The sequence below is a fragment of the Lynx canadensis genome, chromosome X (genome assembly GCF_007474595.2).
Source record: "Lynx canadensis isolate LIC74 chromosome X, mLynCan4.pri.v2, whole genome shotgun sequence".
In the NCBI taxonomy this organism is placed as follows: domain Eukaryota; kingdom Metazoa; phylum Chordata; class Mammalia; order Carnivora; family Felidae; genus Lynx; species Lynx canadensis.
Genome location: NC_044321.2, coordinates 34,786,018 through 34,811,681, shown reverse-complemented (window position 1 = coordinate 34,811,681; position 25,664 = coordinate 34,786,018). Strand labels below are relative to the sequence as shown.

At 54.6% G+C, this 25,664-nt stretch overlaps 1 protein-coding gene across 1 annotated transcript; it reads left to right on the top strand.

Moving 5' to 3' along the window:
* The first annotated feature begins 51 nt into the window (after positions 1–51).
* On the top strand, positions 52–23,023 carry BCOR (BCL6 corepressor). Its single transcript, XM_030305303.1, has 14 exons — positions 52–126; positions 1,126–3,972; positions 4,642–4,695; positions 5,173–5,359; positions 11,195–11,455; positions 11,937–12,179; positions 12,724–13,049; positions 13,354–13,608; positions 17,874–18,040; positions 19,635–19,780; positions 20,245–20,322; positions 20,515–20,671; positions 21,829–22,116; positions 22,434–23,023. Exons 2-14 carry the CDS (start codon positions 1,174–1,176, stop codon positions 22,471–22,473), a joined length of 5,001 nt encoding a protein of 1,666 aa, XP_030161163.1. The 5' UTR covers positions 52–126; positions 1,126–1,173; the 3' UTR covers positions 22,474–23,023.
* The last annotated feature ends 2,641 nt before the right edge of the window (positions 23,024–25,664 follow it).

Sequence of the window (25,664 nt, the reverse complement as noted above, 5' to 3'; positions counted from 1 at the left end):
GTTAAGCAAGGAACGCTTTCACGAAGTTGGTGTGTCCTTTTAAATAGGAAAATTCCTGTAAATGATGGTGACGCTTCAAAGGCCAGACTGGAACTAAGGGAAGAGAATCCCTTGAACCACAACGTGGTAAGAGATTAATGGCTTCTGTTGACGGGCTATCTGAATATCAGTGATCTGTAATCAATCGTGCATTAATTTGCATGCCATTAAAGGGCCTTTTGGGGGGGGCGGGGCGGGGCTGTTTCAGGGCAGGGCTGAGTAGAATGTGCCCTCCTCAGGCCCTCACCCAAGCTCTTCTCCGCTCGCCTTCTTGGCCCTTACGCTCCGTTTGGCACGCTGGCCACTTATGTCCGAGCCGTGTAGTGACTGGTGGGATGCGTGCCTCCCTTCCTTCGATAAGCTGCGTGCCACATCAGTGCTCCCTGGAGCTGGATAAATTTCCAGCCTCCGAGGAGACCCTTAGGGTTTGCTTTTCCAGTAAAATATGAAACACAGAACCGTCTTCAGACAGCAGGGAGAGGAAGTCAAAAGACACAACCACAGTTTGACCCATGGCCTCTTTATTGATTTAGAAATGAGACCGCCAAAGTCCTCCTTCCCTGCTGTCCCGCTGAAGATTGTTTTCTTGTTATGTTAAATCATAATGCTTCCCTGCGTCCAGCCAAAAAAAAAAAAAAAACCCAACCCGGTAAGCACCGCCCCCACCCCCAACCTAACAGGCCTGGGAGGCTCAGGTCGGTACCCCATGGGGGGCGGCGCTAAGAGGACTGGAGCTGGTGTCCTCTCTGTAGCAGCAGAGAATTTTTGCTGAGAAGGTGAATTTTCCAGAGTTAATAGATGACTGAATTTAATGTATGGGCCCCAAGTCTAAAGGGATCAACCTTTTACAGGCTTTCAGGATACTAGTTGAACCGAGGTGAGAAGGCGGCCGGGCGGGCGGACGGCAAAGGCCTTTGGAGAAGTGGGCAGGGGGTCGCAGGCCCCGTGGGACCTGTCTTTTTAACCCTTTCTGCTCAGACGGCAAGGCTGATGGCACATTGAGCTAGATGGCGGTTTCTCTTCGGGATGGGCCCTGCCGCTTTGAATGCTCGTCTCGAGTCACACCCGTGTTGTTCTTCCGTAAAGGTGGATGCCACTACTGGTCATAGGATCGATGGCCTGGCAGCACTGAGCATGGACCGCACTGGCCTGATCCGGGAAGGGCTTCGAGTCCCCGGCAACATCGTCTACTCTAGCTTGTGCGGACTGGGCTCCGAGAAAGGTCGGGAGGCTGCCGCGAGCACGCTAGGTGGTCTCGGGTTCTCTTCTGAGAGAAATCCAGAAATGCAGTTCAAACCGAACACCCCCGAGACCGTGGAGGCTTCCGCCGTCTCGGGAAAGCCCCCAAACGGCTTCAGTGCTATATATAAGACACCACCCGGAATACAAAAAAGTGCTGTGCCCACAGCCGAAACACTGGGCTTGGACAGGCCTGCCAGCGACAAACAGAGCCCTCTCAACATCAATGGTGCTAGTTACCTGCGGCTGCCCTGGGTCAATCCCTACATGGAGGGGGCCACTCCAGCCATCTACCCGTTCCTTGACTCGCCAAATAAGTATTCACTGAACATGTACAAGGCCTTGCTACCTCAGCAGTCCTACAGCTTGGCCCAGCCGCTGTATTCTCCGGTCTGCACCAACGGGGAGCGCTTTCTCTACCTGCCGCCGCCTCACTACGTCAGTCCCCACATCCCGTCGTCCCTGGCTTCGCCCATGAGGCTCTCGACGCCTTCGGCCTCCCCGGCCATCCCACCTCTGGTCCACTGCGCAGACAAAAGCCTGCCCTGGAAGATGGGCGTCAGTCCCGGGAACCCCGTCGATTCCCACGCCTATCCCCACATCCAGAACAGTAAACAGCCTAGGGTGCCCTCCGCCAAGGCGGTCACCAGTGGCCTGCCCGGGGACACAGCCCTCCTGTTGCCCCCCTCGCCCCGGCCTTCACCCCGCGTCCACCTGCCCCCCCAGCCCACTGCAGACTCGTACTCCGAATTTCACAAGCACTACGCCAGGATCTCCACGTCACCGTCCGTCACCCTGTCAAAGCCATACATGACGGTCAGCAGTGAGTTCCCCTCGGCCAGGCTCTCCAACGGCAAGTATCCTAAGACTCCGGAAGGGGCCGACAGTGCCCAGCCGGTTCCCGGGCACCCCCGGAAAACAGCAGGTCAAGACAGAAAAGACGGGGGCTCGCCGCCTCTGTTGGAGAAGCAGACGGTTACCAAAGACGTCACCGATAAGCCCCTCGACTTGTCTGCTAAAGTGGTAGATGTCGATGCTTCCAAAGCTGACCACATGAAAAAGATGGCTCCCACGGTCCTCGTGCACAGCAGAGCTGGAAGCGGCTTAGTGCTGTCCGGAAGCGAGATTCCGAAAGAAACATTATCTCCTCCCGGAAGCGGCTGTGCTATCTATAGATCTGAAATCATTAGCACGGCTCCCTCGTCCTGGGTGGTGCCCGGGCCGAGCCCTAACGACGAGAACAATGGCAAAAATGTGCCGCCGAAAAACAAGGCCTTGGACTGGGCCATACCACAGCAGCGGAGTTCATCGTGTCCCCGCATGGGCGGCACCGACGCCGTGGTCGCTAACGTCGCAGGGTCGGTATCGAGCGCGGGCCGCCCAGCCTCCGCGTCGCCTGCGCCAAATGCCACCGCAGACGGCTGCAAGACCGGCAGGAGCTCCATGGACACCACGCCGTCCGTCATTCAGCACGTGGGCCAGCCCCCGAGCACGCCGGCCAAGCACGGCGGCAGCACCGGCGGCAAGGGTGCCAAAGCCAGCAACCCGGAGCCGAGCTTCAAAGCGAACGAGAATGGCCTCCCGCCGAGCTCGATATTTCTGTCTCCAAGTGAGGCTTTCAGGTCCCCACCGATCCCCTACCCCAGGAGTTACCTCCCTTACCCAGCGCCCGAGGGCATTGCTATCAGTCCCCTCTCCTTACACGGCAAGGGACCCGTCTACCCCCACCCGGTTTTGTTGCCCAACGGCAGTCTCTTTCCCGGGCACCTTGCCCCAAAGCCCGGACTGCCCTACGGGCTGCCCACAGGCCGGCCGGAGTTTGTCACCTACCAGGACGCACTGGGGTTGGGCATGGTGCATCCCATGTTGATACCTCACACGCCCATCGAGATCACGAAAGACGAGAAGCCAGAGAGGAGGTCCCGCTCCCACGAGAGAGCCCGCTATGAGGACCCGACGCTCCGGAACCGGTTTTCCGAGATGCTGGAAGCTAGCGGCACGAAGTTACACCCGGACGTCCCCGCCGCCGACAAGAGCCTAAAGCCGAGCCCCGGCTGGAGTCAAGGGAAGACGGTCGTCAAGAGCGACAAGCTTGTCTACGTAGACCTTCTCCGCGAAGAGCCGGAGGCCAAAACTGACGCCAACGGGTCCAAACCGGGCTTCGCGGCGGAGAGCGTGGGCCAGAGCGCCGAGCCCGCCAAGCCCCCGGCCGACCCGGCCCTGCAGCCACACCGCGATTTCATCGCCCTGAGAGAGGAGTTGGGGCGCATCAGCGATTTCCACGAAGCTTACGCGTTCAAACAGGCCCCGGGCCAGTCAGTCTTCAGCCTGAGCAAGGAGAACGTTCCAGCGGGGACCAACAAGGAGAACCTGGGGATGCCGGTGGCGACTCCCTTCCTGGAGCCGACTCTGGGGAGCGATGGCCCTGCTGTGACTTTCGGTAAAACCCAAGAGGATCCCAAACCATTTTGCGTGGGCAGTGCCCCACCGAGCGTGGACGTCGCCCCCACCTATACCAAAGATGGAGCCGATGAGGCGGAATCGAACGATGGCAAAGTTCTGAAACCGAAGCCGTCGAAGCTGGCAAAGAGGATCGCCAACTCCGCCGGTTACGTGGGTGACCGATTCAAGTGTGTCACTACCGAACTGTATGCAGATTCCAGCCAGCTCAGCCGGGAGCAGCGGGCCCTGCAGGTGAGCGCCCCCCCACCCGAATCTCAGGAACTCTACCAGTTGTCAGTTCTTTTTTTTTTAATGTGGAAAGAGGATTGGGGGAGTGTGGTAGGGCAGGACGCCAGGCAGATTTGGTTAATGGAGCTTATGGTAAATGTAAATGTATGAAATGTGTCCAGTAAGGGGACGTGAGCGGTAGCTCTTAGGAGGTTCGCGTGTCTGGATACTTGAAGTTATTCTGTAGATGATATTAAGGGAACGCCACTCAGCTGCTGCTAACAGAAGTGGTAATTGTTGCAAAGGATATCGAAAGACTGCATGATGTTTGCCTATCAGTTGCTTTGAATTCTCTGCCATTACTGTACGTTAACAAATAGTACCTGTAGCCGCTGAGAATGCCTTATGTGAGACTTGGTGGAGGTGTAGAACAGCCGCATGTCTGTGGGATTCGTGCGATTTCTCTCACAAAAAAAAAAAAAAAAAAGCTCGCTTAAAGGGATAGAGTATGTGTTTAACTTGCTAGCGAATGATAGATGTTGTATAGGCATTTCCTTAAGATATTTTACTTTTCATTAAAAGATAAATACAGCCAAATTGTTTTTGCAATGTTAAGAAAAAAATTGGTTTATGCTTATAAAAATGGATGAAGTTATCTAAATGATCCATTGAGTGCCCATTTTAATTACATAGATGGAAGGATTACAAGAGGACAGTATTTTATGTCTCCCCGCTGCTTACTGTGAGGTCAGTTCTTCAAATTTTTATTACTAGAATCTTACATAAACCTTTTGAGTTAAATTTCATTTCCAAATATACAAAGGGAAGTTTGTGGGCCATGGTCGTCTTTATTCATTGTGCATTTTGTTTTCTTTTCTGTTGTGTTTTTTTTTTTGTTTTCTTTGCGTTGTGTTTTTGTTTTGTTTTATTTACCTTCGAAAGAGAATGTCTCTATGCAGTGGTGTATGTATGGATGTACATGCACGGCACATATATATCTATACACATATGGCTTTACGAGTAAAGAATGCGATTACTTACGTATAGATACTCATAAATTTTTATCTATTACATTTTAAAATATCTCCGCTGTATCATAAATTGTGGTTGGCTTTGGGCAAACTTTTCTTTGAACATACTTTCCTTTAAGGTAAGGCACACGAAATAGCTTTTATGGTAAGGTGTTGTGTTTTTTTTTTTTTTCCATCTCCGTTCTCTTTCTAGCGTGCAATGATGCGCTTCTCAGAGCTGGAGATGAAAGAGAGAGAAGGTGGCCACCCAACAGCCAAAGACTCCGAGGTGTGCAAATTCAGCCCCGCTGACTGGGAGAGGTTGAAAGGAAATCCGGACAAAAAGCCAAAGTCGGTCGCCCTGGAAGAGGCCATTGCCGACCAGAATGACAATGAGAGATGTAAGTAAACCCCGGCAGCCTACGTGTGGTGCCGCGTCGGTGGGAACAGCGGGCCACCGCTCCCAGGGCTGACGGAGGGGACAGGAAGCAATTCACTGCTAGGGCCCGACGTCCAGCGGGTTGCTCAGAGAAATGGGCCGCCCTTCCCGTCCAAGGGAGCAAAGGGCCAATTGTCCTTTTGACCGTGGTGGCATCCAGGAATGAGGCACCTACCGACGATTATTTCCTGGGACACCTCTCCTTTTCCAGAGAAGCACTGGTCCTGTAGTCAGTAACAGCCTGGGACGATATAAGCGGCAGAATGACAGCGGGAGATGTAAATGTGGCACGTATGTTACGTTCTGTTTTGTAGCAGGTACAGATAGGGTTTCTTTTCTCTTCCTGTTCTTTCTTTCTTTCTGGTAGCAGTGGAATGATCCTTCCAGCCAGAGGCACCCCCCCCCCCCACACACACCCAGTGACAGTCTCGTATTCCCCCTCCAAAAGCAGTGGTTTTGGTAAAATGAGATGGGGCGGGGGGGGGGGAGCGAAGGCAACATAGAGATGAGATGACTGTTTTCTGCGGCAGGTTCGTCTGCCATCGTTAAATCCGAGGGCGTGGTGTAAATGAGCGCGTTCTTCCCACCACACCGAGGTTGTGTTCTGTTTTGGAGGCAAAATGGGGAGAGAGCTAGTGCTTTTGTGAATGAGGGCTGCTGGCTGAACGTCAAGTAGACGATGGGTGCAGAACCCTCGTGACGCGGGACAGTCCGGGATGGCGGGTGCATCGTGTGAGCTCTGTGCTGTTGGACGTCACGGGCGGGGCGTTCCCGCACACACGCGGTTCGTGGGCGTCTGGTGGAGTTGGGGAGGCTTTGCGGTCCAGGAGAGCTTGCTTCTCGCTGCCTGGGGCACAGCCCCCTCCTCCGTCCACCCGCCAGTCCGCCTTGGGGTCAGACAGTGGCCTGTGGCCAGGTTTCTGGATAGGCCCACCCACCAGGGCCGGTTTGTTTCACGTGAGTCTCAAAGAAAGGAGTTTCGGTGGCGAGTCAGTGGCGGGTCCTCTGATGTACCTGGAGTGAAGATTTCCTTACTCCCCCCGCTCATGGCGTTGATAGGCAGACCTGGAGAGTCTGGGCCGCCCTTGAGTAAAGCAGCAGAGAACGCCTTCCCCTTTGCGCGCGCTCGCCCTGGGCATCTGGGTAACTTGCCTTTTTTTCTCACGTGCCTCATAAGGCCGGCTCTTGGGGAAATCTCTCAGGGAGACCTTGTAGAAGTGGACAAGGCCAAGTTAATGGGTAGGTGCTTCTCTGAGGAGAGGGAACTACCTGTGCCCGACACTCCCTCTTTGCTCTGGGTGCACTGAGAGGTAGGCCGGAGGAAGGGAGTGGGAAGTTAGCCAGCCCGGAGTCTTCTTGACCTTTGTCTGGTTTTTCAGTCCGATGGCCAGACCCGGCTTCACATCGCAGCGGCCTCACCCCGGCCGTCTTCCCAGGGAAGTTTATGTCCCTCCTCGTCTTTCCTGCGGAACCTAGAGATGAGCATCAGACTAGGCCAATGGGGAGCAGAGCCCAGACGCCTCCGAAAGGCCTCCCTTCTGCCCTCCCCTGAGTCCGTCCAGGCTCCGACCAGTGGGTACTGTTCCTGGAGCACCCAGGACGTGGCCCGGCAAGGCCTAAATCGTCCCCGAGGGCAGGAAGGGGATAGAGGAGCGGGGGGGGGGGGGGCTCACTTGTAAAGACTGGGGCGACCAAGGAGGTGGGTCCCCGTCCCCAATCTTCTGGGGGACCTGTGGTTTGTGTTGGTCAAGAGGAATAACTTGGAAGAGCCGTTGGTTGTCTTTGCTGCCATCTCCTCATCCAGGGGACGGCAGGTGCTAGATTCATCCGGCCGCAAATTAACGGGCCTTCTTGTCCTTTTGGCCTTCGTGTCTCATGTCTTCATGTCCTGTGTGGGCTCAGGCCCTGCTTCACAGTTGGTTCTCTCCTCGCGGGTGTCCGTGTGGCCGAAGGTGGAGCTGTGAGCACGTGAGACGTGGGGCAGGGATCTGGGGTAGGCAGGGGTGATGAAGAAGGTACGAGATGCCGTCCCTCTTCCAAAGCAGCCCCCCACTCCTGCGGACCCCAGGATCTTCTAACCTGGTGGGTGCTTCCTGTGTGGCCTCTGCCGCCCAGGCGTTCGGTCTGCACTCGTTGGGAGGGGCTGGCCTGAGAAGAGTGAATTAAGTTGAAAACACCGCGGCCGGGATTTTCGTTTATGCTTTATGATAGTAGGCGTGGCTGAATTAAGTTTTTATTTGAGAAGGTCAACAGAGGACCTAGGCGGGTTCTCAAGCTTGGAACTTTGCTGAGGGTCCCCATCAGTGGCATTTCGAAGGGGGGGGGGGCGGGGAGGACAAGGAGACCTTGGTCCCTTCTCTCGTGAACTGGGAGTGGCCGTCTCCCTTGCCAGCCACTTGGCTGGGGCAGACCCAGGACCTGCTCAGTGGCCGTGCCTGGGCAGGAACTGGAGGAAGCCTCAGTCAAAGGGCTTCACGAAACTTCTCTTTGGCCGAGCCGCCTGCATGTTGATGAACTACGCTGAGTTTGAAACCGCGATTCCCCATGCTGCTTTGTGGAGGGCGTAAGTTTCCACAAGGTTAGCCTTTGCTTGAGGTGTCACAGTTATCTGCAGAGCAGGGAATTTCCATCATGGGGAACCCTCCCACCTTGTTTAGGGCTGACTGGTCATGGCTCAACGGTGGCGAGGGTGCTTTGTTGCCACGGTGACTTGTAAATGTTGCCATGGCGATGCTTCTTTGAGGTGGTGCTATGGCACAACCATGATAAATTATGGGATGTATGGTCCGTGAGTCACGTGACCACACTGCAGGGACCAAGTGTGAAACCACGAACAACAGAGCCACATTCGCATCCGCTTGGATCAAATGACCAAGAGCACATAGCTTCCCACGTTTAGAAGGGACCGGGTGGTGGAGTGGGTAGTTAGGACCCCTGTGTATCTGGCTCTCCATCTCCTTTGCTTTCAAGGGTAATCCCGGCAGCTGTGGCTAGAATAGTCTCATCGAGGAGCTCCCGGCAGATCAGGTGTGTGACATGGCACGTGTCCCCCATAGCTGGTTGGCCACGTGTATCTAGGGCAGTCATGGCGGGTGCTCTTTAGGATTATTAATTACTGGCCTGGGTAAGGTCGTGGCGCATGAGGTCTTGGGCACGGTAGGGGGGGCAGTTTCCCTCGGCTGAACTGGGATCTTTGCCCTGAGAGGCTCGGGAGTTGTGGGAAGGATGGATGGACCTAGTTTGGGGAAAGATCCTTTCGCCAAATGGGGACGAAAGCAGCTCAGCTACGTTGCGTGGGTGGGTGATCTCAGTGAACCACGGCTCCCCATCCCGGCCGGGTGAAGGGGAAGGCTGTTGTGCGCCTGTAGGGCTGCTGTCCTTCGGCGAGGAAGGGGAGACGAGGTCTCCGGTCGGTCACGGCCTGCTGACACGGTGAAAGGCCAGGTAGGGGAGAATAGAACCGAGCTGCACTGTGGGAAGTTGGCAGCGAGGGCCAACGCGCCCGGAAATCCCTCTCCCCGAGCAAGACGCGCCTCTTTCGCCGGATAGGGCCCGTAACAGATACAGGTGATTTCGAGACCTGCAGCTAAGATGTCAAATGTAGAAGCGGAATCTGAAGCACTCGGGGGCGAAGAGAGGCTTAAACCGATCGGGGCACATCGCAGGTCGCCGGCTGAGCTTTCTGCCTGATTGTGACCCTAGAAGGCATCCGTCATCTCCCGATTACCCCTGCTTTCAGCCCACTTCGTTTGAACCATCTTTCCTACCTAAGGGTGGGGGAGGCGGATACACTGAATTGACTTTAAAATTGCACACGGTGGTTCTTGAGCTAGCCCTTATATCTGTACACTGATCCCCAGCACCTCCCACGGGGCTTTCGGGGAAGGCTGGTTGGACCAGGAACGTCAAATGGTGTTAACCAGGAGGGCTCACATGTTAACATCTCATGCATACAGGGCTAACACTCAAGCCTAGCCTGACAGTCTTGGCATCCCGTCCGTTAAAGTGATTTCTCCGGCCTTTCCGTTAGCTGGGCTCGTGCTGTTCATGGAGCCCACCCCCGGGAGGCAGCTCACCGGCGGGAGGAGAGCTCGCAGCAATGTTCCCACTTTACAACCGAAGGGGGGACCGCGTTGTCAAGGAGCGCTGTTACCGCCAGAGCGGTTAAGAGGGTCACAGCGCGGCAGGCATGCGAGTCACAGCCTGTCCCCTTTGCTCGCCTGGGCCGAACCCAGTCCGCCGGTCATCCCGGCTGCATCGCCCGGAAGCATGGGTCAGAGGCTTGCGCGGGCTTCCTGCCGCCGCCACTGAGCTTTGTGTTGGGACACTGCCGTGACAGAAGACCCACGTGGGCAGGTCCTTCCACCGTTGACAGCTCAGGCTAGCCGAGGCCAGGGTGAAATTCCCCCCCACCCCACCCCCCACAACGGAGTGCCACTGAATGCTGCCGATGCCCCCAAGGAAAGTCTGATCAGGGGACCAGCTGGGCTGGTCAGGAGCGGGAGTGATATTTGAAGTGGCCTAGGCGGGGGAAGGAGGAGGAATGGGGTCAGCATATGATGAGTGTGTTTATGACTTCCTGTGGAAATGGACTTGAGCAGTTCTGCTCAGTGTTACCATCGAGATACTGAACTCCCGCTCCTTAACGTCACAGTGATGGTTACAAAACTATTCAGGGATTAGAAGAAATGGGACCAAAGCCGTCGATGAGCCATTTCTTAGGCTGGAGCAAAAGCAGCGCGTGACGTTGGGCCGAGCCGATTTAAGGGCACCAAAGGGGGCGGATCCTTGCGTTTGGAATGTCCCTAGATGTTTGCGTGTGAAGGAAGGCATGGAAGGAGTGCCAGGTTGGGTCCCCGTGGGTGTGCATGGTGTCACCCAGGTGTTGGAGTAAAACACTACACTTTTTTCACTCTGCAGATGTCAGAAAGACCGAGGGAAGTGTGGTAATCAGGTTGAGTTCTTTGAAATTGCCTTTGACCCTTCTGGGGCACGTGGGTGGCTCAATCAGTTACGCGTCTGGCTTCGGTTCAGGTCATGATCCCACAGTTCGAGTGTTCGAGCCCCGCATCAGCCTCCTCGCTGACTGTGCAGAGGCTGCTTGGGATTCTCTCTTCCCCTCTCTCTGCCCAACCCCCCCCCCCGCCACTCTCTCAAAAGAAAGAAACCTAAAAAAAAGAAAAAAGAAATTGCCTTTGACTCTTGTGTGCACACCAGGAAGCCTCTCCTTGGCTTCCCCAGGCTTGTCTTCCCCGCTTGGTCCCCCAGCTTCCCTGCCTGCCAACACACTCCTTCCCCAGCCCTCTCTCTTCCCCATCTCCCCTGTCGACCCAAGGGAACATTACTGCTGTCCCTTCTGCAGATGACGCGGCGGCGCTATTCGTTCTGTTTATTACACAGCTTTCCTTTGATTTCAAAATAATGCCTTCAGCAAATGATTCCGGAGAGATTTCTTGGGTCAGCCCTGGCTTGGTTGGGTCTTTCTGCGGGGTCACTTGCCCCCCGCGGGACAGGGCCCTGGGAGGGACCTGAGCATCATTGAAGTTGTGAGGATGCCTCGTCTCCCGACTCTCTTTGTGCCCCAACTATAAAAAGGTAGAAAGAGAAAGCCGAGGGTGGTGTGTGCCTCCCTTTTGAGACGTTGTATTTCTGCGGGTTTTGTGCCGCCAACGCGTGAGGCCCCCGGTCTTCCAAAGAACGGTCGGTTGGTGGCGGACGACCGTGGGCATGGAGGTCCTGCCTTCCCGTGGTGACCTTCGGGCCTTCATCGCTCGTATTCCTGTCTCCCGTCCGCCAGGCGAATACAGTGCTGGAAACAAACACGATCCCTTTGAAGCGCCGGAGGACAAAGATCTTCCCGTGGAGAAATACTTCGTGGACAGGCAGCCTGCGAGCGAGCCCCCCGCCGACCAGGCGGCCGGGGACATGCCACACAGCCCCACCCTCCGGCTGGACAGAAAGCGCAAAGTCTCAGGTGACAGCAACCACACCGAGACCGCAGCGGAAGACCTGCCGGAGGACCCTCTGCTGAAAGCCAAGCGAAGACGGGTCTCCAAAGGTGAGCTCGGTCGGCTTCGACTGCCTGCGCACGCGGCCAGAGGTGGACGGACATGACGTGTGCCGCGCACCCCGGCCGCAGGGCGCCCAGGGGGAGTCCTAATGCGGAGCAGTGGAGACCCCCCCACCCCCACCCCACCCCCGTTCCCGCCCCGGAGCCCTGGGGAAGCCGCTCACCCTTGCCCCAAAGCCAGATGCAAGGAGCCCCAAGACGGCCAAAGATGAACAGGCCCCCTCCCAAGACTTGGTGACAGCCCTCGGGCGGAGGCTGTGACCACTCCCCTCCCCTCCCCCACCCCCCATTAGTGATGCTTAAGACAGTTTGTTCCCCCCCCTCCCCAGGGGGCTTGTTGATTAATTTGTAGTTATTTCTCCATTAGATGACTGGCCTGAGAGGGAAATGACAAACAGTTCCTCTAACTACTTAGAAGACCCACATTATAGTGAGCTGACCAACCTGAAGGTGTGCATTGAATTAACAGGGCTCCATCCTAAAAAGCAACGCCACTTGCTGCACCTTAGAGAACGGTGGGAGCAGCAGGTGTCGGCAGCAGAGAGCAAACCTGGCCGGCAGGGCAGGAAGGAAGTGACCCAGGCAGTTCAGCCTGAGGTCACTGCCCAGGGCAATAACAGCCCCGAAGAGAAACCTGGCAGGAAAAGGGCAGAGGCCAAAGGCAACAGAAGCTGGTCGGAGGAGTCCCTCAAATCCAGTGACAACGAACAAGGTACGCGGAGGCCACCCCGTGACCGCCCGCCCCGCTCGCGGAGGGTGGATCACCTGCCTGGGGAAAGGCGCCATAGAAAATGGACTGATTGTAGGATGTAGGATGTGGCGGGCGGGGAGTTCTCTCGGGAGGTCCTTCCGGCCTCCCCACTTCCCTGCAGAAAGGGCAAGCCTGGGTGACCCCGCGGGCCCGCCAGCACCCCGGTGGCAGCCTCAGGCTGTGGCCGATGGCTAGGTGCTGAGCACCCAGGCCCCCACGGGTTGGGGGTGGCAGGTCCGGGAAGGGCTGGCTTGTGCCCTCTTGTCCCGGCCCTCCGGAGAAACTTGCCGCTTGGCGTTTCGTGGGTTAACCTATTTGCCGTTTGAATGTGGGATAATTAAAATATTAATGCTTTGGAAACATAATTGGTATATCTTTAAAAACTGAAGCCGCTCCAGTGATCAGTGCTAACAATGGGCTTTTCTTTCCGCACCGGCTACAACCGTGTAACGCCTGCTTCTTCTCCCCCTCCCTCCTTCCCGCCCGCCACCCCCTCCGGATTTAGGCTTGCCTGTGTTCTCCGGCTCTCCGCCCATGAAGAGCCTTTCATCCACCAATGCAAGCGGCAAAAAGCAGCCTCCGCCAAGCTGCGCGCCAGCCTCGAGGCCGCCTGCCAAACAGCAGAAAATTAAAGAAAGCCAGAAGACAGATGTGCTGTGCACAGACGAAGAAGAAGATTGCCAGGCTGCCTCCCTGCTGCAGAAATACACCGACAACAGCGAGAAACCATCCGGGAAGAGACTGTGCAAAACCAAGCATTTGATCCCTCCGGAGCCCAGGCAGGGCTTGTCGCTGACCGGAGACTACTATGTGGAGAACACTGACGGCAAGGTACCTCTTGCCCCCTGCTTCTCGGCTCCTGGGGACAAAGCTTTCCTTTTCCCAGGTTCCCCTCCCAAAACGTCACTCCCCCATCCTAGGGGCCATGTCTCCTGGGTGGTGGCCAAGTTTCAAACTAGTTAAGAATGAAACCCTTCCCCCCAGCCTCCCTCCACTCCACAGCCCCCCTCCCCCAAACAAACGGAAAGGGGAAAGTGCCTCCCCCACTCGGGTTTGTAACTTGCGGGGAGGAGGGGAAGAGACGCGGGTGCTGGAAGGCCGGCTTAACCACGAGCGCTGCCTGGTTTTGTGATAGGTGACCGTCCGGAGGTTCAGAAAGCGGCCCGAGCCCAGTTCCGACTACGATTTGTCACCGGCCAAGCAGGACCAGAAGCCCTTCGACCGTTTGCAACAACTGCTGCCGGCTTCCCAGTCTTCCCAGCTGCCGCGCTCAAGCTCCCCTCCCGAGACCACCCAGTCGCGCCCGATGCCGCCAGAAGCACGGAGACTTATTGTCAATAAGAACGCAGGCGAGACCCTCCTGCAGCGGGCAGCCCGGCTTGGCTACGAGGTGAGCGTCCTTGGGGGTGCCCGGATTCCAAGAGCCTGGGCTGTCGCTCCTCGAGGCTGGGGTGGGGGTGGGGGGATGGGGTGCCCTGGCTGAGCCGGGCAGGGTCTCGAAGGGTCTCGGAGCCCAGCGCCCCTCCCCTCCCCCATCAGGGGCTGGGCTGGGTATTCCAGCAGGATGTTTGCATTAGCCCCACTCGCGTTCCGACTCTTTGCTGGCTTGTTCAATCGCCATGTGAAAAGAAAGGCCTCTCTGATGTTCAGTTCGTGTTCAGGCAGGTAGGCTGCTTCGGCATCCTCCAGTCTCGCTCACTTATCTCTGATATAAAATCTGACATAACCCAGGGCTTGGCGACTGGGGGAATTTTAATGAGCCCTTTTGGATTCTGATTAGCAAGGGGGAGAGAAGTTATTAGCTCTATTTTGGGTTGCTTGCGCTGTTTCTCGGGCAAAGCGGTGCCCCTGTGGGGAGCGGGGCGGGAAATGTCTGGGCAGGGGTAGGGGGTTGGTGGGGGAGGGGGGCGGACCCGAAGAGTGAAGAGTCTTTTATGTGAGAGGGCGAGGGAGCCTGAGGGCTGCTGAGGAGGAGGAGGAGGAGCAGGAGCGGGACTCAGGCCTAAGACTCACTGCCCCCTCCCCCACCCTGCTCCTCTCCAAGACTGGCTTACGTCGGAGCTGCCCTCTGAGATAGATGACCCCCTCTGCCCTGTGCGGCTCCCCCACCACACTTGTCAGATGAAATTGTGATGTAATAGCCCACAGGGCAAAGGCATTTTTTATGCTGGCATCAGCCCTCTGGGAGTTGAATGGTGAAAATAAAACGGGGCTCAGCAGGCGGAGTGTGGAGCTTGGAGGTGTGGCCGAGGGCTGCGGTGGCAGGGCTCTGCCGGGGGCTCCCGGGATTTGCCGAAGTCCTGGCCCCCACACCCCGACCAGCTCTGTGCTTCCATCCGTTGTGGGGGCGGGGGGGCTCTTGTCGGTGTGACCGCCTTGACCCCAAGCCAGCCCGTCCCCTGCCCCATTTGCTCGTTGGTGAAATGTGCTGTCGTTTGTACGGTCGTGTCTTTTCTGGAGATGTCCAGATTACCTGGAGGGAGCTCTCTGGGATGATTTTTAGTTCGGGAAGGTGAAACCCACGGGGCGGCCCCAGAGGAAGCCTCACCTGAGGGCTGGAGGGGGAGCAGGAGGGCAGCGGGCTCCACCCCTCGGTGGAGGGCGGTGGAGGGCGGGGCTCCCAGCCTCACCTTTGATCTTGACATTTCCACCAGTCTCCCTTTCAGACCAGGGATGGACCCTGGTTGGTCCTCTGAGGAAGTTTGCATTTTGGTTTTCGTGGAACCAGTGGGTCTGAGCCCTTGGACCAAGGAGCGCTTACTTGATCCAGACGTTTGTAAGCTACCTAAAGGGCCTTCGATGGCACGTGAAGCCGTAGAAGTGTTTATGTCAGGACGACCGGGGTTTTTTCTCGCCCCTTCACATGTAAAGTTCAATATGTAATTTGCACAGATCAGCGGTTCGGATGCTGAACATTTTAACTACCGACTTTTAACTTCCAACTTCCCAGGATTTCTCCAGGCAGGACTTAAAATGTTTCGATGATGGCCAGTTAGATGTGGTGGGCTAAAACTTTGAAAGGTGAAGGACAATTTGTTTAACCCCGTAAAGGTGTGTTTCACGAAGGCACTGACTTGGGAAGGCCTTCCTGAAGTTAGTCTTTCCCACTGTCATTTTCTGCTGAGCTGGACATACTATGTGAAAGCAAAAGGCTGTCCAAGCTTTGTGTTGTGTTTATCTGGTTCTTAAGGTTCAGAAGCACCCTCTGTGTTAAATAGACCGCGTGCATGGCCAGAGACGTTCAAACCTTTCCCTTCCGGTAAAAAGGTTTCTGTTTCTTAGGCTAAAATGCCAATGTGCAACCACATGCTTGTGCGTTTAGTGGTGATGGTTAAATTTTCTATGAATTGAATAAATCATGTTTTTAAAAAAGTTAATGAGGCATTTAATTAATTAACAATGTCGGGTTTATGGCCTTTATGGTTACATTTTGCGGTTAATGGCATACGGCTTATAGCCGCTTAGCAGAGAATTGTCCAACAAAAACAGTTTGATTTTGTTTGGAAATGGGTGGGCTGCCCTTCAAACAGTCCCATTTCTAGTGTGGAAAATAAACCAAGAACCGTACTGGGGAGACCAACTTGCCCAGCCTCTTCACCATTGTCTCTGTTGGTGACAGCGGTGGCCAGCCTATAGAGGCCGCCGCCGTCCCAGCTAAGAGAGAGCGGTTAGCCTGCTCGACCCCCTAACCGAGAGAGCCTGGCGTCGGGATGGGATGCTCGTCACAGCACGATTGCACCCCCCTCGCAGGGGCCCTCTTGGGCCTTCTCAATCTTCCTAGCTGACCAGGTACCAAAAGACTGGAGCCATAGGTCTAGGGTTTCATGTGAATTGAACTTGGGCTCCAACCTCTCCGGACCTCTATTTCGAAACCCGAGTGTTGAACGAGAATAGTACCGCCTTCCCTTCCTGAGGTCTCCTAGATGACCGCGGGATAACAGATGACATACTCATTTGGGGAGAGGGAGAAGTCCTTTGTAAACGGCGATAGCCACACGGCTCAGTTGGGGCAGCCCATGTCAAAGAGTTTGACCTGGCCGTCGGGTTACTACTGCCTTCCCCACCACCCTCCAGGAAAAGAGGGTTGACTTACCCATCAGCTTTGTCCTTTCATTTCTAGGTACCCTCAGATCCGTCCAGTAGCGACAAAGGTTTCCAGGTGAAGGCCATAGTTGTCAGAGCAAATAAACCCTGGGTTGATAGGACACCGGGCCGGCCGCCGGGCCGCGGGTAAATTGATCTGTGCACAGCGGTGGTGCTCAGACCTGATCCCAGAGCCACGTGACGGGGCCTCTCCCTGGCTGGGGCACACAACTCATTAGCTTGCAGCCGTCCACTCGAGTCTGGCTAGTGAGGGCCTGCTAAAAGAGCAGCAGCTTCATGCGGTATCCTGGATACGAGGGCTCAGGGCAGGTGGCCTGGGAGCCCAGAGGATTGTGGGCTTCCTGGCAGGTTAGGGTCTGAACGAAGACACTCATTTGTTGGCCACACCTTCTTTCTTCCTCCTCCTGTTTTGGAAGGGAGCTGCCTCAGTCGCCTGAAGCAGCAGGGCCCCAACGGCCAGGTTTACCAGCGTGCGATATTAAGTCCCCAGGGTGAGCATATGGAACCTTCCCGTTAGCTCCCAAGGAAGCGGTCGCTTTTGATTGATGGGTCCTAGAAAGGCCACGAAAGGTTTTCAGGTCCCACCTTACATCTGTGGGCGGCTGGAATGACCCCTGTTTGAGGTTTAACAGGTGAGTTATTTAAAAGTTGTCACCGGGAGGCCTGCTCTGACCCCAGCCAGCTCCCTCTTACCAAGTAGACCACGTGTGGGCAGGCCCCGCCTACCCCCAGCTCTCGGGACCTGACGGCTCTCTGCTGGACATGACTTGTAGGAGAACAGTGTAGTGTGTTTTCTGGTGGCAAATGCTGTTCCGTGTGTTTGAAAACTTTCTTAATCAAGGTAATAAAACACTGAATAAATTACTGCTCTGCTTACCGGGAGCAGTTCATATTAATATTTTAATACACCAAAGAAGTCAGATTAATAACAGTGATTCTAATGCAAACCGTTGACACAGAATACCTTCCTCGAAGGGGGAAGGGTAGACTTGTTTTATTTAGTTCTTGAGACGCGTAGGCGGCAGTGTGTGGTATGTCAGATGCTCATCTTTAACTTCGGTAAATCCGTAAATATCATATCGATTCCGCTCCGAGGGGGGTGGAGCGAGGTAACATATAGGGCGGGGGTTGTTTGAAGAATTTCGTGTCCCTTCTTGATGTTTCCTGTGGTGCAAAGAGTGTCTCTTTTACCCTACTTACCCTGCAAGCGGGAGCGTGGGAGGACCTGGCTAACCTAACCGGCCACCCCTCCCTCTCTACGTGAAGGAATGTTCTCCGGCTGATTTAATCTCTGCGCGTCGGTCGTCCATGCTTTCATCCAGTCTTGCGTTGTTCTCCACTACCACCTACTGAATGGGCCCGTTCAATCTTTGTCACACATGCCCTCACCCCCTCACCGACACGTCCACCGTCTGCCCACCCCGCGGTGGCTCTCGGGCCCGGGGGGGTGTGCCTTTGAAAGAAGGCACTGACGGGCTCTGGAGAGGTCACCCTTGGAAGGTTCGCCGTGTGATGATGGATGATGGCATCCCTCTCCCCCTCTCCCCGCAGGAAGTGGTCTTGTACTGCCTGGAGAACAAGATTTGTGACGTGAACCATCGAGACAACGCCGGTTACTGTGCCCTGCACGAGGCTTGTGCCAGGGGGTGGCTCAACATTGTGCGACACCTCCTTGAATATGGCGCGGACGTCAACTGCAGTGCCCAGGACGGAACAAGGTCAGTGGCGGTGGTTCTCAGGGCATGTGGAAAACCCCCAGAAGGAAAGATAGATAGAGACTGATATGTAAGCACGCGGACGGCAGAGTCCTCGAATGGAATGGAACAGACCTTTCTGGCAAATTTCGATAGAACGTTAACAGTTAGTAACGTTCCCCTGGACAGAAGTCCCTGAAAATGTCGGAGCCTTCACGAATGATCGCAGGTGTTGCCTTTGAAGACCCTGGACTTATTGTCAGCAGTTTTTCTTAACGTGTCTTTTATTTTTGACGGAGAGCACGAGCGGGGGAGGGGCAGATAGAGAGGGATACAGAGGATCCCAAGCAGGCTCCTCCCTGACAGCAGAGAGCCCGATGCGGGGCTCGAACTCACGAACCGTGAGATCATGACCTGAGCCGAAGTCGGATGCCCCATGTCAGCATGTATTAAAGCACTGTATTTAAAATAGACGTGAGTTGAAAGTCCCAGGAGTACAGACAGAGGGCCAGAGGCCACTGGCTCCGTAGGACCCGCTTTGTCCACTCACATCCCCAGGCCTGTCCCCTACCCTGCCCTTGACCTCGCTTTGTTGGTCAGAGGCCCAGGTCTGAGTCAGCCCAAGCATCTTCCTGGTTGTGTGCATGGGATGCCACCAGGAGGCGGGGCATAGGGCTTTCCTGACAGGCATAAAATTAGCAAAACTGAAAGGTATTTGGTGTTTCGTGATTTCCAAATAGCCTTCCCTCAGGACGGGACTGTGGGCAACCGCCTGACCCCAGTGGACACCGGCCGGAAGAGTGTGTACCCTCCCAAGGTCTCACCCCAGGGACTCTGCTTCTGGGCCAGAGGTTTGATCATTGATCTCTAAGCTGCTGACATGCGCCTTTCAGGAAAGGCTCCACTTCGTACCTAGTTTCTTTTTGAAAAAAGGAGTAGGCTTGGGCCACCTGGGTGGCTCAGTCGGTTGAGCGCCTGACTTCGGCTCAGGTCACGATCTCGCGGTTTGTGAGTCCGAGCCCCGCGTCGGGCTCTGTGCTGACGGCTCAAAGCCTGGAGCCTGCCTCGGATTCGGTGTCTCCCTCTTTCTGCCCCTCCCCCACTCACACTCACTCTCTCTCTCTCTCTCTCTCAAAAAGAAACATTTAAAAAAAGGAATAAGCTTTTCTTTTTTCTTTTTTTAATGGTATAACAATTGCTTGGTGTTTTGGCTTCCATAATGGTGCGATTCCTCCCCCCCCCCCCCCCCCCCCCATAAATTCTCTTTTTCCAGTCTGTCACTGCTTAAGTTCATTGAAAATGATTTCCTTTGGGCTTGAGTTCCTCCTGGGGTCCTGGGTTAAAAATAGACTTGCAGTTGAGAATTAGGCCTGAAATGTGTCCCTTCACCTGCCTTGTAAGGGGTTAAGTACAGACATCACAACAGAGTGCTTCGTTGCTTGACCTCGGGCCACTCACGGTGCCTCAGTTCCCCTGTCCGGAATGGCAGAGGCAGGCGCACACCTTGGTGAAATGGCCCCCCCCCCCCCCCCCCCCGGGAAGCTTGGCCCGCGCGTAGCCAGTCTTGCACGTTGTCAGAGGCAAGCACACGTGTAATCCCGCCGCGTGTCTCTCCTAGACCTCTCCACGATGCCGTCGAGAACGATCACTTGGAAATCGTCCGTTTGCTCCTCTCTTATGGTGCTGACCCCACTTTGGCTACGTACTCAGGTAGAACCATCATGAAAATGACCCACAGCGAGCTTATGGAAAAGTTTTTAACAGGTACGACAGAGTTCAAGACGTGGGCTTACTACTCAACCATTTAGATGGCTTCTTCGCGCGGTTCTGTCCAGGGAATACCACTCAGTCGTGGGGCCCACCCTCGTTTCCCTTAAGTCATACTTCCTGGGGAAAGTGAGTGTATCAGAGAAGGGATACGAAATTCAAAGACAAGATACACACTCTTAATTTGCTTTCGAGGGCTGAGAAAATGCGTAGCTGGCCCGTCTAGGTTTTTTGGTGGGCTCCAGGGGCAGTGAGGGTGGCCCGTCTGTCCGGAAGGCAGGTGAACAGGTATGCAGGTCCTGGTCTGATGTGGCAGAGAACCGGGTGTTGGCAGCAGGGCACAAAGGGGGCGCTGTGGGATAGCCGGGAAGTCGCATGCCAGGCCTGACGGTAAAATGCCCCCGAAAGCGGCCAGCATTTGATTCTCCCCAGCGGGTTTTATCTTGGTTTTCTCCCTCCAGATTATTTAAATGACCTACAGGGTCGCAGTGACGAAGATTCCAATGGCTCCTGGGAGTTCTATGGCAGCGCTGTGTGCGGTGAGCCGTTGTTCCTTCTGGTTCGGTGGGAAGTGAAGGAGTTTTCTGTGCTGTGGGCGAGGGGCGGTGGGCAGTGGGCGCCACGAGCAGGGCCGACTTGGGAAAGAGTTTTTCACGGCGTCCTCTTTCGACAAGAGCTGATACCTCGCGGTGGCTTATTGATTTCTCTCTCTCTCGTTTGCCCTGCATTAGAGCCAGATGACGAAAGCGGATATGACGTTTTGGCAAACCCCCCGGGGCCGGAGGACCAGGATGACGACGATGAGGCCTACAGCGACGTGTTTGAATTTGAGTTCTCAGAAAGCCCCCTCTTACCGTGTTATAACATCCAAGTGTCCGTCGCTCAGGGGTGAGCATTGAGCATGGCCATCACTTGCTCGTGGACTAGTTAGGCTGCTCGGCGGCAGGAGTTAGAGACGCCTTTAAGCAGATGGCGGGTGGGTGGGTAGGTGAGTGGATTCCTCGAAGCCCACGAAGCCCACAGCAGGCCTTTCCCAGAAAAGGCGTGGAGGTTGGGAACACAGCACCCCTGGAGCCCAAGGGACGTTGAATTCACTGATCGGAACTTCACAGAAGAGTCCGCAACTTGGATCCTTGGGTCACTAAACTCTTTGGAAAGGGGTCCTCCTTGGGAGTCGCCCCGTCCCGCCCCCGCCCCGCTCCAACAGGCCACCGTAGGCACCTTCCAAGGCATTTGAGGTCTGTTGGCCTATACCCACATGGCCCCTTCTCGTGTGAACTGGGAAACGCGTCCCAGGGCACCTCGGGTCTCCTGTGTCCTCAGATTTGGTCAGATCCAGTCTTGCCCCCGCGGCCAGGCCACTGGGCTGCAACCGACCCATCCCTCGGGGGGTGCGTGCGTGTCAGGAAACTGTTCTGCTGAAATGTTGACAGAGGTGCTTAACGAGTAACATCCTCGTCACGTATGCTGAGGGTGTACAGGGGGAGTGTAACACCTTCCCTCTCAAAAGCGTCACTCCCCAAAGCACTGAGGGGTGGGGGGAGGGGGGAAGAAAGCCAGCCAGCCTTCTGGGTGTCTAACGCTCCGTTCATGGGGGTTGGAGGAGACGAGAGACCAAAGAGGCCTCTGCGTCACTGTCAGGCTGGGAGACCGAAGGCTTCCCGCGGTGACGGCAGCGAGGCACTCCCTTGGAGAGTGGTGACCCGAGCGAGGTGTGGCCAGAGCTGAGCGAGCAGGTGTTTCACCTGGAAGGTTCTGGCAGCACTGAGATCCCCACCCCTCCCAAGAGAAGGCTCTTTCAGAGGCGCGGTCCCTGCTCCCGTTTAAATCGTCTCTAGACGGTCTCTTCCTAAATCCAGCCGAGTCCAGAGTTGTCGCCGCGTAAAAGTAGATGTCGCAGGGCTGGTGAGACCCAGGGCGGGGGCGGAAGTAACCGCTGGCCTGGCCCAGGGACTCGGCTCCTTGGGGGGGGGGGGTGCGGGGAATAGCGGGGAACGCTTTTAAGTTGGCCGCAGCCTCGAACCGCTCTCCCCTCTCACGCGCAGGCCTCGAAACTGGCTGTTGCTCTCGGACGTGCTCAAGAAACTGAAGATGTCCTCCCGCATATTCCGGTGCAACTTCCCAAATGTGGAAATCGTCACCATCGCAGAGGCAGAGTTTTACCGGCAAGTTTCGGCAAGTCTCCTGTTCTCTTGCTCCAAAGACCTGGAAGCCTTTAACCCCGAAAGCAAGGAGCTCTTAGACCTGGTGGAGTTCACCAGCGAGCTTCAGACTCTGCTGGGCTCCTCCATGGAGTGGCTCCACCCCGGCGACATGGGCTCGGACGACTACTGGTGAGCTCGCCGGGCCCTCCATGTACAGTGTGGTATAGTGTTAATCTTTGTGCATATGTGTCATAATACGACTATTTCTGTAAAGAAAGGACACTATTACATACGAAAATATCTCTTCTTTATATAAGAGAAACGGCTCCAGTCAGAAGGACTTAGAAAACACGATTTCGTTGCTGTCGTTGTTCTTTTCTTTCTAAACGTCTCCGTCAGTTTTTATGAAGTTGTTCTAACGTTTCTTTACTGTTTCGATGCACACACGCTTTGGGATACGTTCGTTTTTACTGGGACTGTTTGTTTTGTTCCATTTCTCTTTTAAGGAGAAAACAAACAATGAGGAAACGGAGTTCCACACTTTGACGCGACGTCACACAGAGCTCCCTCGTCGGAGGGCCACGACTCTTGCGAGTGTGGTCCGAGCCACGCGGCTGGTTTCGGGGAGTGAGTTGGGTGAAGGCGCTTGGCAATTGTTGTACCTTTATGTTTTGTTTACAGAGTACCTGCTCGGGCCAGGTCAATGCTATTGGATGTAATCCGGTAGTGTGTAATATAAATTCAAACCATATCCACACACAACAACTAATTGTATGAAACTTTTATATCCTAATTTAAAAAGCTGTGAAATTAGTTTTCACGCATCAAACCGGATTGTTTATATGTTTAAACATTTTATGCTCTTATTTAAAGAAGACTGAGCTATTTTTTTCTGTACCCTGTAAAATATTGAGAACTAACATAATAATGTCGAGGTTGCTTGGAAATGTACATAAAACTAAAATTTTCTGAATTGTGTGTTTATGTTTGAAATCTGTGTTTTAACTTTGTAAGTAAATTCTCTGCCTTTGTATTTATATTTTACAAAAATTTTCTTAAAAGGCAATAAACCTGTTGCGGAAAGGAGAAAATTGGAGCATCTTGTGTCCTGTGTATTCCTGAAACACATCACTTTTGTCGCGGATGTTTTTTAAGTGACCACGATGGTCCGTTCCCTACAGATGACTTCAGGGGAATATATGGTCCTATAAACCGGTTTGCAGTCCTAGGGGCGCCTGGGTGGCTCAGTCGGTTAAGCATCCGGCTCTTGATTTCAGCTCAGGTCATGGTCCCACGGCTCGTGAGACCGAGCCCCAAGTCTGTGCTGGGAGCGCAGAGCCTGCTTGAGATTCCCTCTCTCCCTCCCTCTCTCTCTGCCTCTCCCCTGCTTGTGTGCATACTCTCTGTCTCAAAAATAAACTTCCAAAAAAAAAAAAAAAAGAATACAATTTGGAGTCCTATTCTAACATCTCAATTCGTGGACATATAGGTTGATGTCTCTCAGATCCTTCTCTTCCCCATTTTCTTGGATGCCCTCGTATGGTCGTACGTTGTCTTTGGCCTTGATGGAACGTGGTAACTCCATCATGGCCAACCCTTTATCTTTAAGGAGTGGTCCTTCCAGACACCGAGCTGTCCCTTCTCCCTCCGGGCCTCATGTTTTCCATTATCTTTTACCGCTCTTAGTTTTTCTAGCAGTATCCATGCTGGGTTCTATTGGTCGGCACCCAGTTTCTGTCCCACATCCTTTTATGGCCTTCCCTCGTTGCAGAGGCTAGAAGGCTGAAAGCTACCAGACTCTCTTGCAGCTAGGATCTGAACGCCCCTTCGGTTCGGAAGGCAGAGTGAGGTAGAGACCTCTTCCTGCTCTAGTAACGGCTGATAAAAGAGGTCATCCAGACACATTGGCCAGTTGGAGTGACTAGACCAAGCAGACTTCCAACATGGGGTCTTTAGAAGCATCAGTGGTTGCCGAGGCCCGTTTTCGGACGCCTGGATGACAACCCCGGCAGATTGTTCTGGAACCCAGTGGTCCCCCCCCCCCCCACCCTGAAAGACTCTATAAGCACGCGATTCCTTGTATCAAATCCGTTTGTGCTCAGAATGCCCTGAGTACTTTCCAGGCCTGCCTCGGACTCTGAGAACACGAAGGCAGAACAGATGGGAGGCGGCTCCGGAGACCAGGAAGAGGTCATGGGGCTGATGTACTTGATGAACGGGGGGGAGTCGCCAAGGCTTAGCAGCAGGAGGGAAAATCAAGGGGTGGCCGGGAAGGGGGAAATCCAGCGCCGTTGGCTAACCCGGTAGGTGGAATGAGAGAGCCCCTTTGTTGGGGAAGACCTGGAATACCAGATGACGTTTGGGATGTATTCTGAAGACAGAAGGCAGCCAAGGACTGTGTTTGATCCATTCTTCTCTTAGAAAGAAACCCACTTTCAGGACGCCTGGGTGGCTCAGTCGGTTAAGCGTCTGACTCTTGATTTTGGCCCAGGTCATGATCCCAGGGTCGTGGGATCAGACCCCTGCATCAGGCTCCCCGCTGGGTGTGGAGCCTGCTTGGGATTCTCATTCTCTCTCTCTCTGCCCCTCTCCCGCTCGAACCTGTACGCGACCTCTCTCTCAAAAATAAAGAAATGAACATTAAAAACAAAAGGAAGAAGAAACTCACCTTTGTTGTGAAGAGGACAATCCAAGCGTTTCAGAGAAACCGGCTCCTGTTGTCACCCCTCCCAAGCCAAGTTTTCCTCCCGTCCCCCATTCTGGTATGAAAACGACTGTTAATAGTTTGCCAAATTTTTGTCTTTTCGGAAGTCACTTCAAACAGCAGGTGAGAGTGGCCAGAAGCAAACAGCAAGACCTGTCAAACAGGCCCCGGGGAAGTAATTTAAGCAAAAGAGTAGTGAGCCTCAACTCCTAAAGGCTGCAAGGGGCTCCCGGGAGCCCAAATTAAAGCAATAATAATAATAACTCCAGGGCGTTCAGCTCTTTGTACTTGTGTTTGGGCTGGAGGCAAAGGGAGGGCCTGAGGCCAGCTGAGGTTCCATCCCGGATGAAGGTCATTTCTATGAATTAAGCCAAGAAAACAGGTGGGAGCCACAGGTTTAAGGGGGTGGATGGGGAAGTAGTGAGCTTGGGTTGGGAGACTTTCAAGGTGGTGGTTCATGCACTTGAAAGGGGGGTATTAGTATAAAGAACATTCATTGGGGCGCCCGGGTGGCCCAGTTGTTTGAGTGTCCTACTCTTGGTTTCGGCTCAGGTCATGATCCCAGGGTCATGGGATCGAGCCCCACGTCGGGCTCCGTGCTACGTGTGGAGCTTGCTTGGGATTCTCTCTCTCTATCCCTCCGCCCCTCTCCCCAGATCGCACACTTGGTCTCTCTCTCTCTCTCTCTAAAATAAATTGAAAAAAGAAAATGTATCGGGGCACCTGGGTGGCTCAGTTGATTAAGCGTCCGACTCTGGCTCAGGTCATGATCTTGCAGTTTGTGAGTTTGAGCCCCACATCCGGCTCTCTGTTGTCAGTGTAGAGCCCACTTTCTATCCTGTCTCCCTCTCTGTCCCTCCCCAGTTCATGCACGCGTGTTTTCTCTCTCTCTCTAAAAGATAAACATTAAAAAAAATAATAATAAATACCTAAATCTTTGAAAAGTCATTAAAAAATTTATTGAGGGGTGCCAGGGTGGGCTCAGTCGGTGAAGCGTCCGACTCCTGGTGTCACTCTTGGTTTCTGCTCTCGT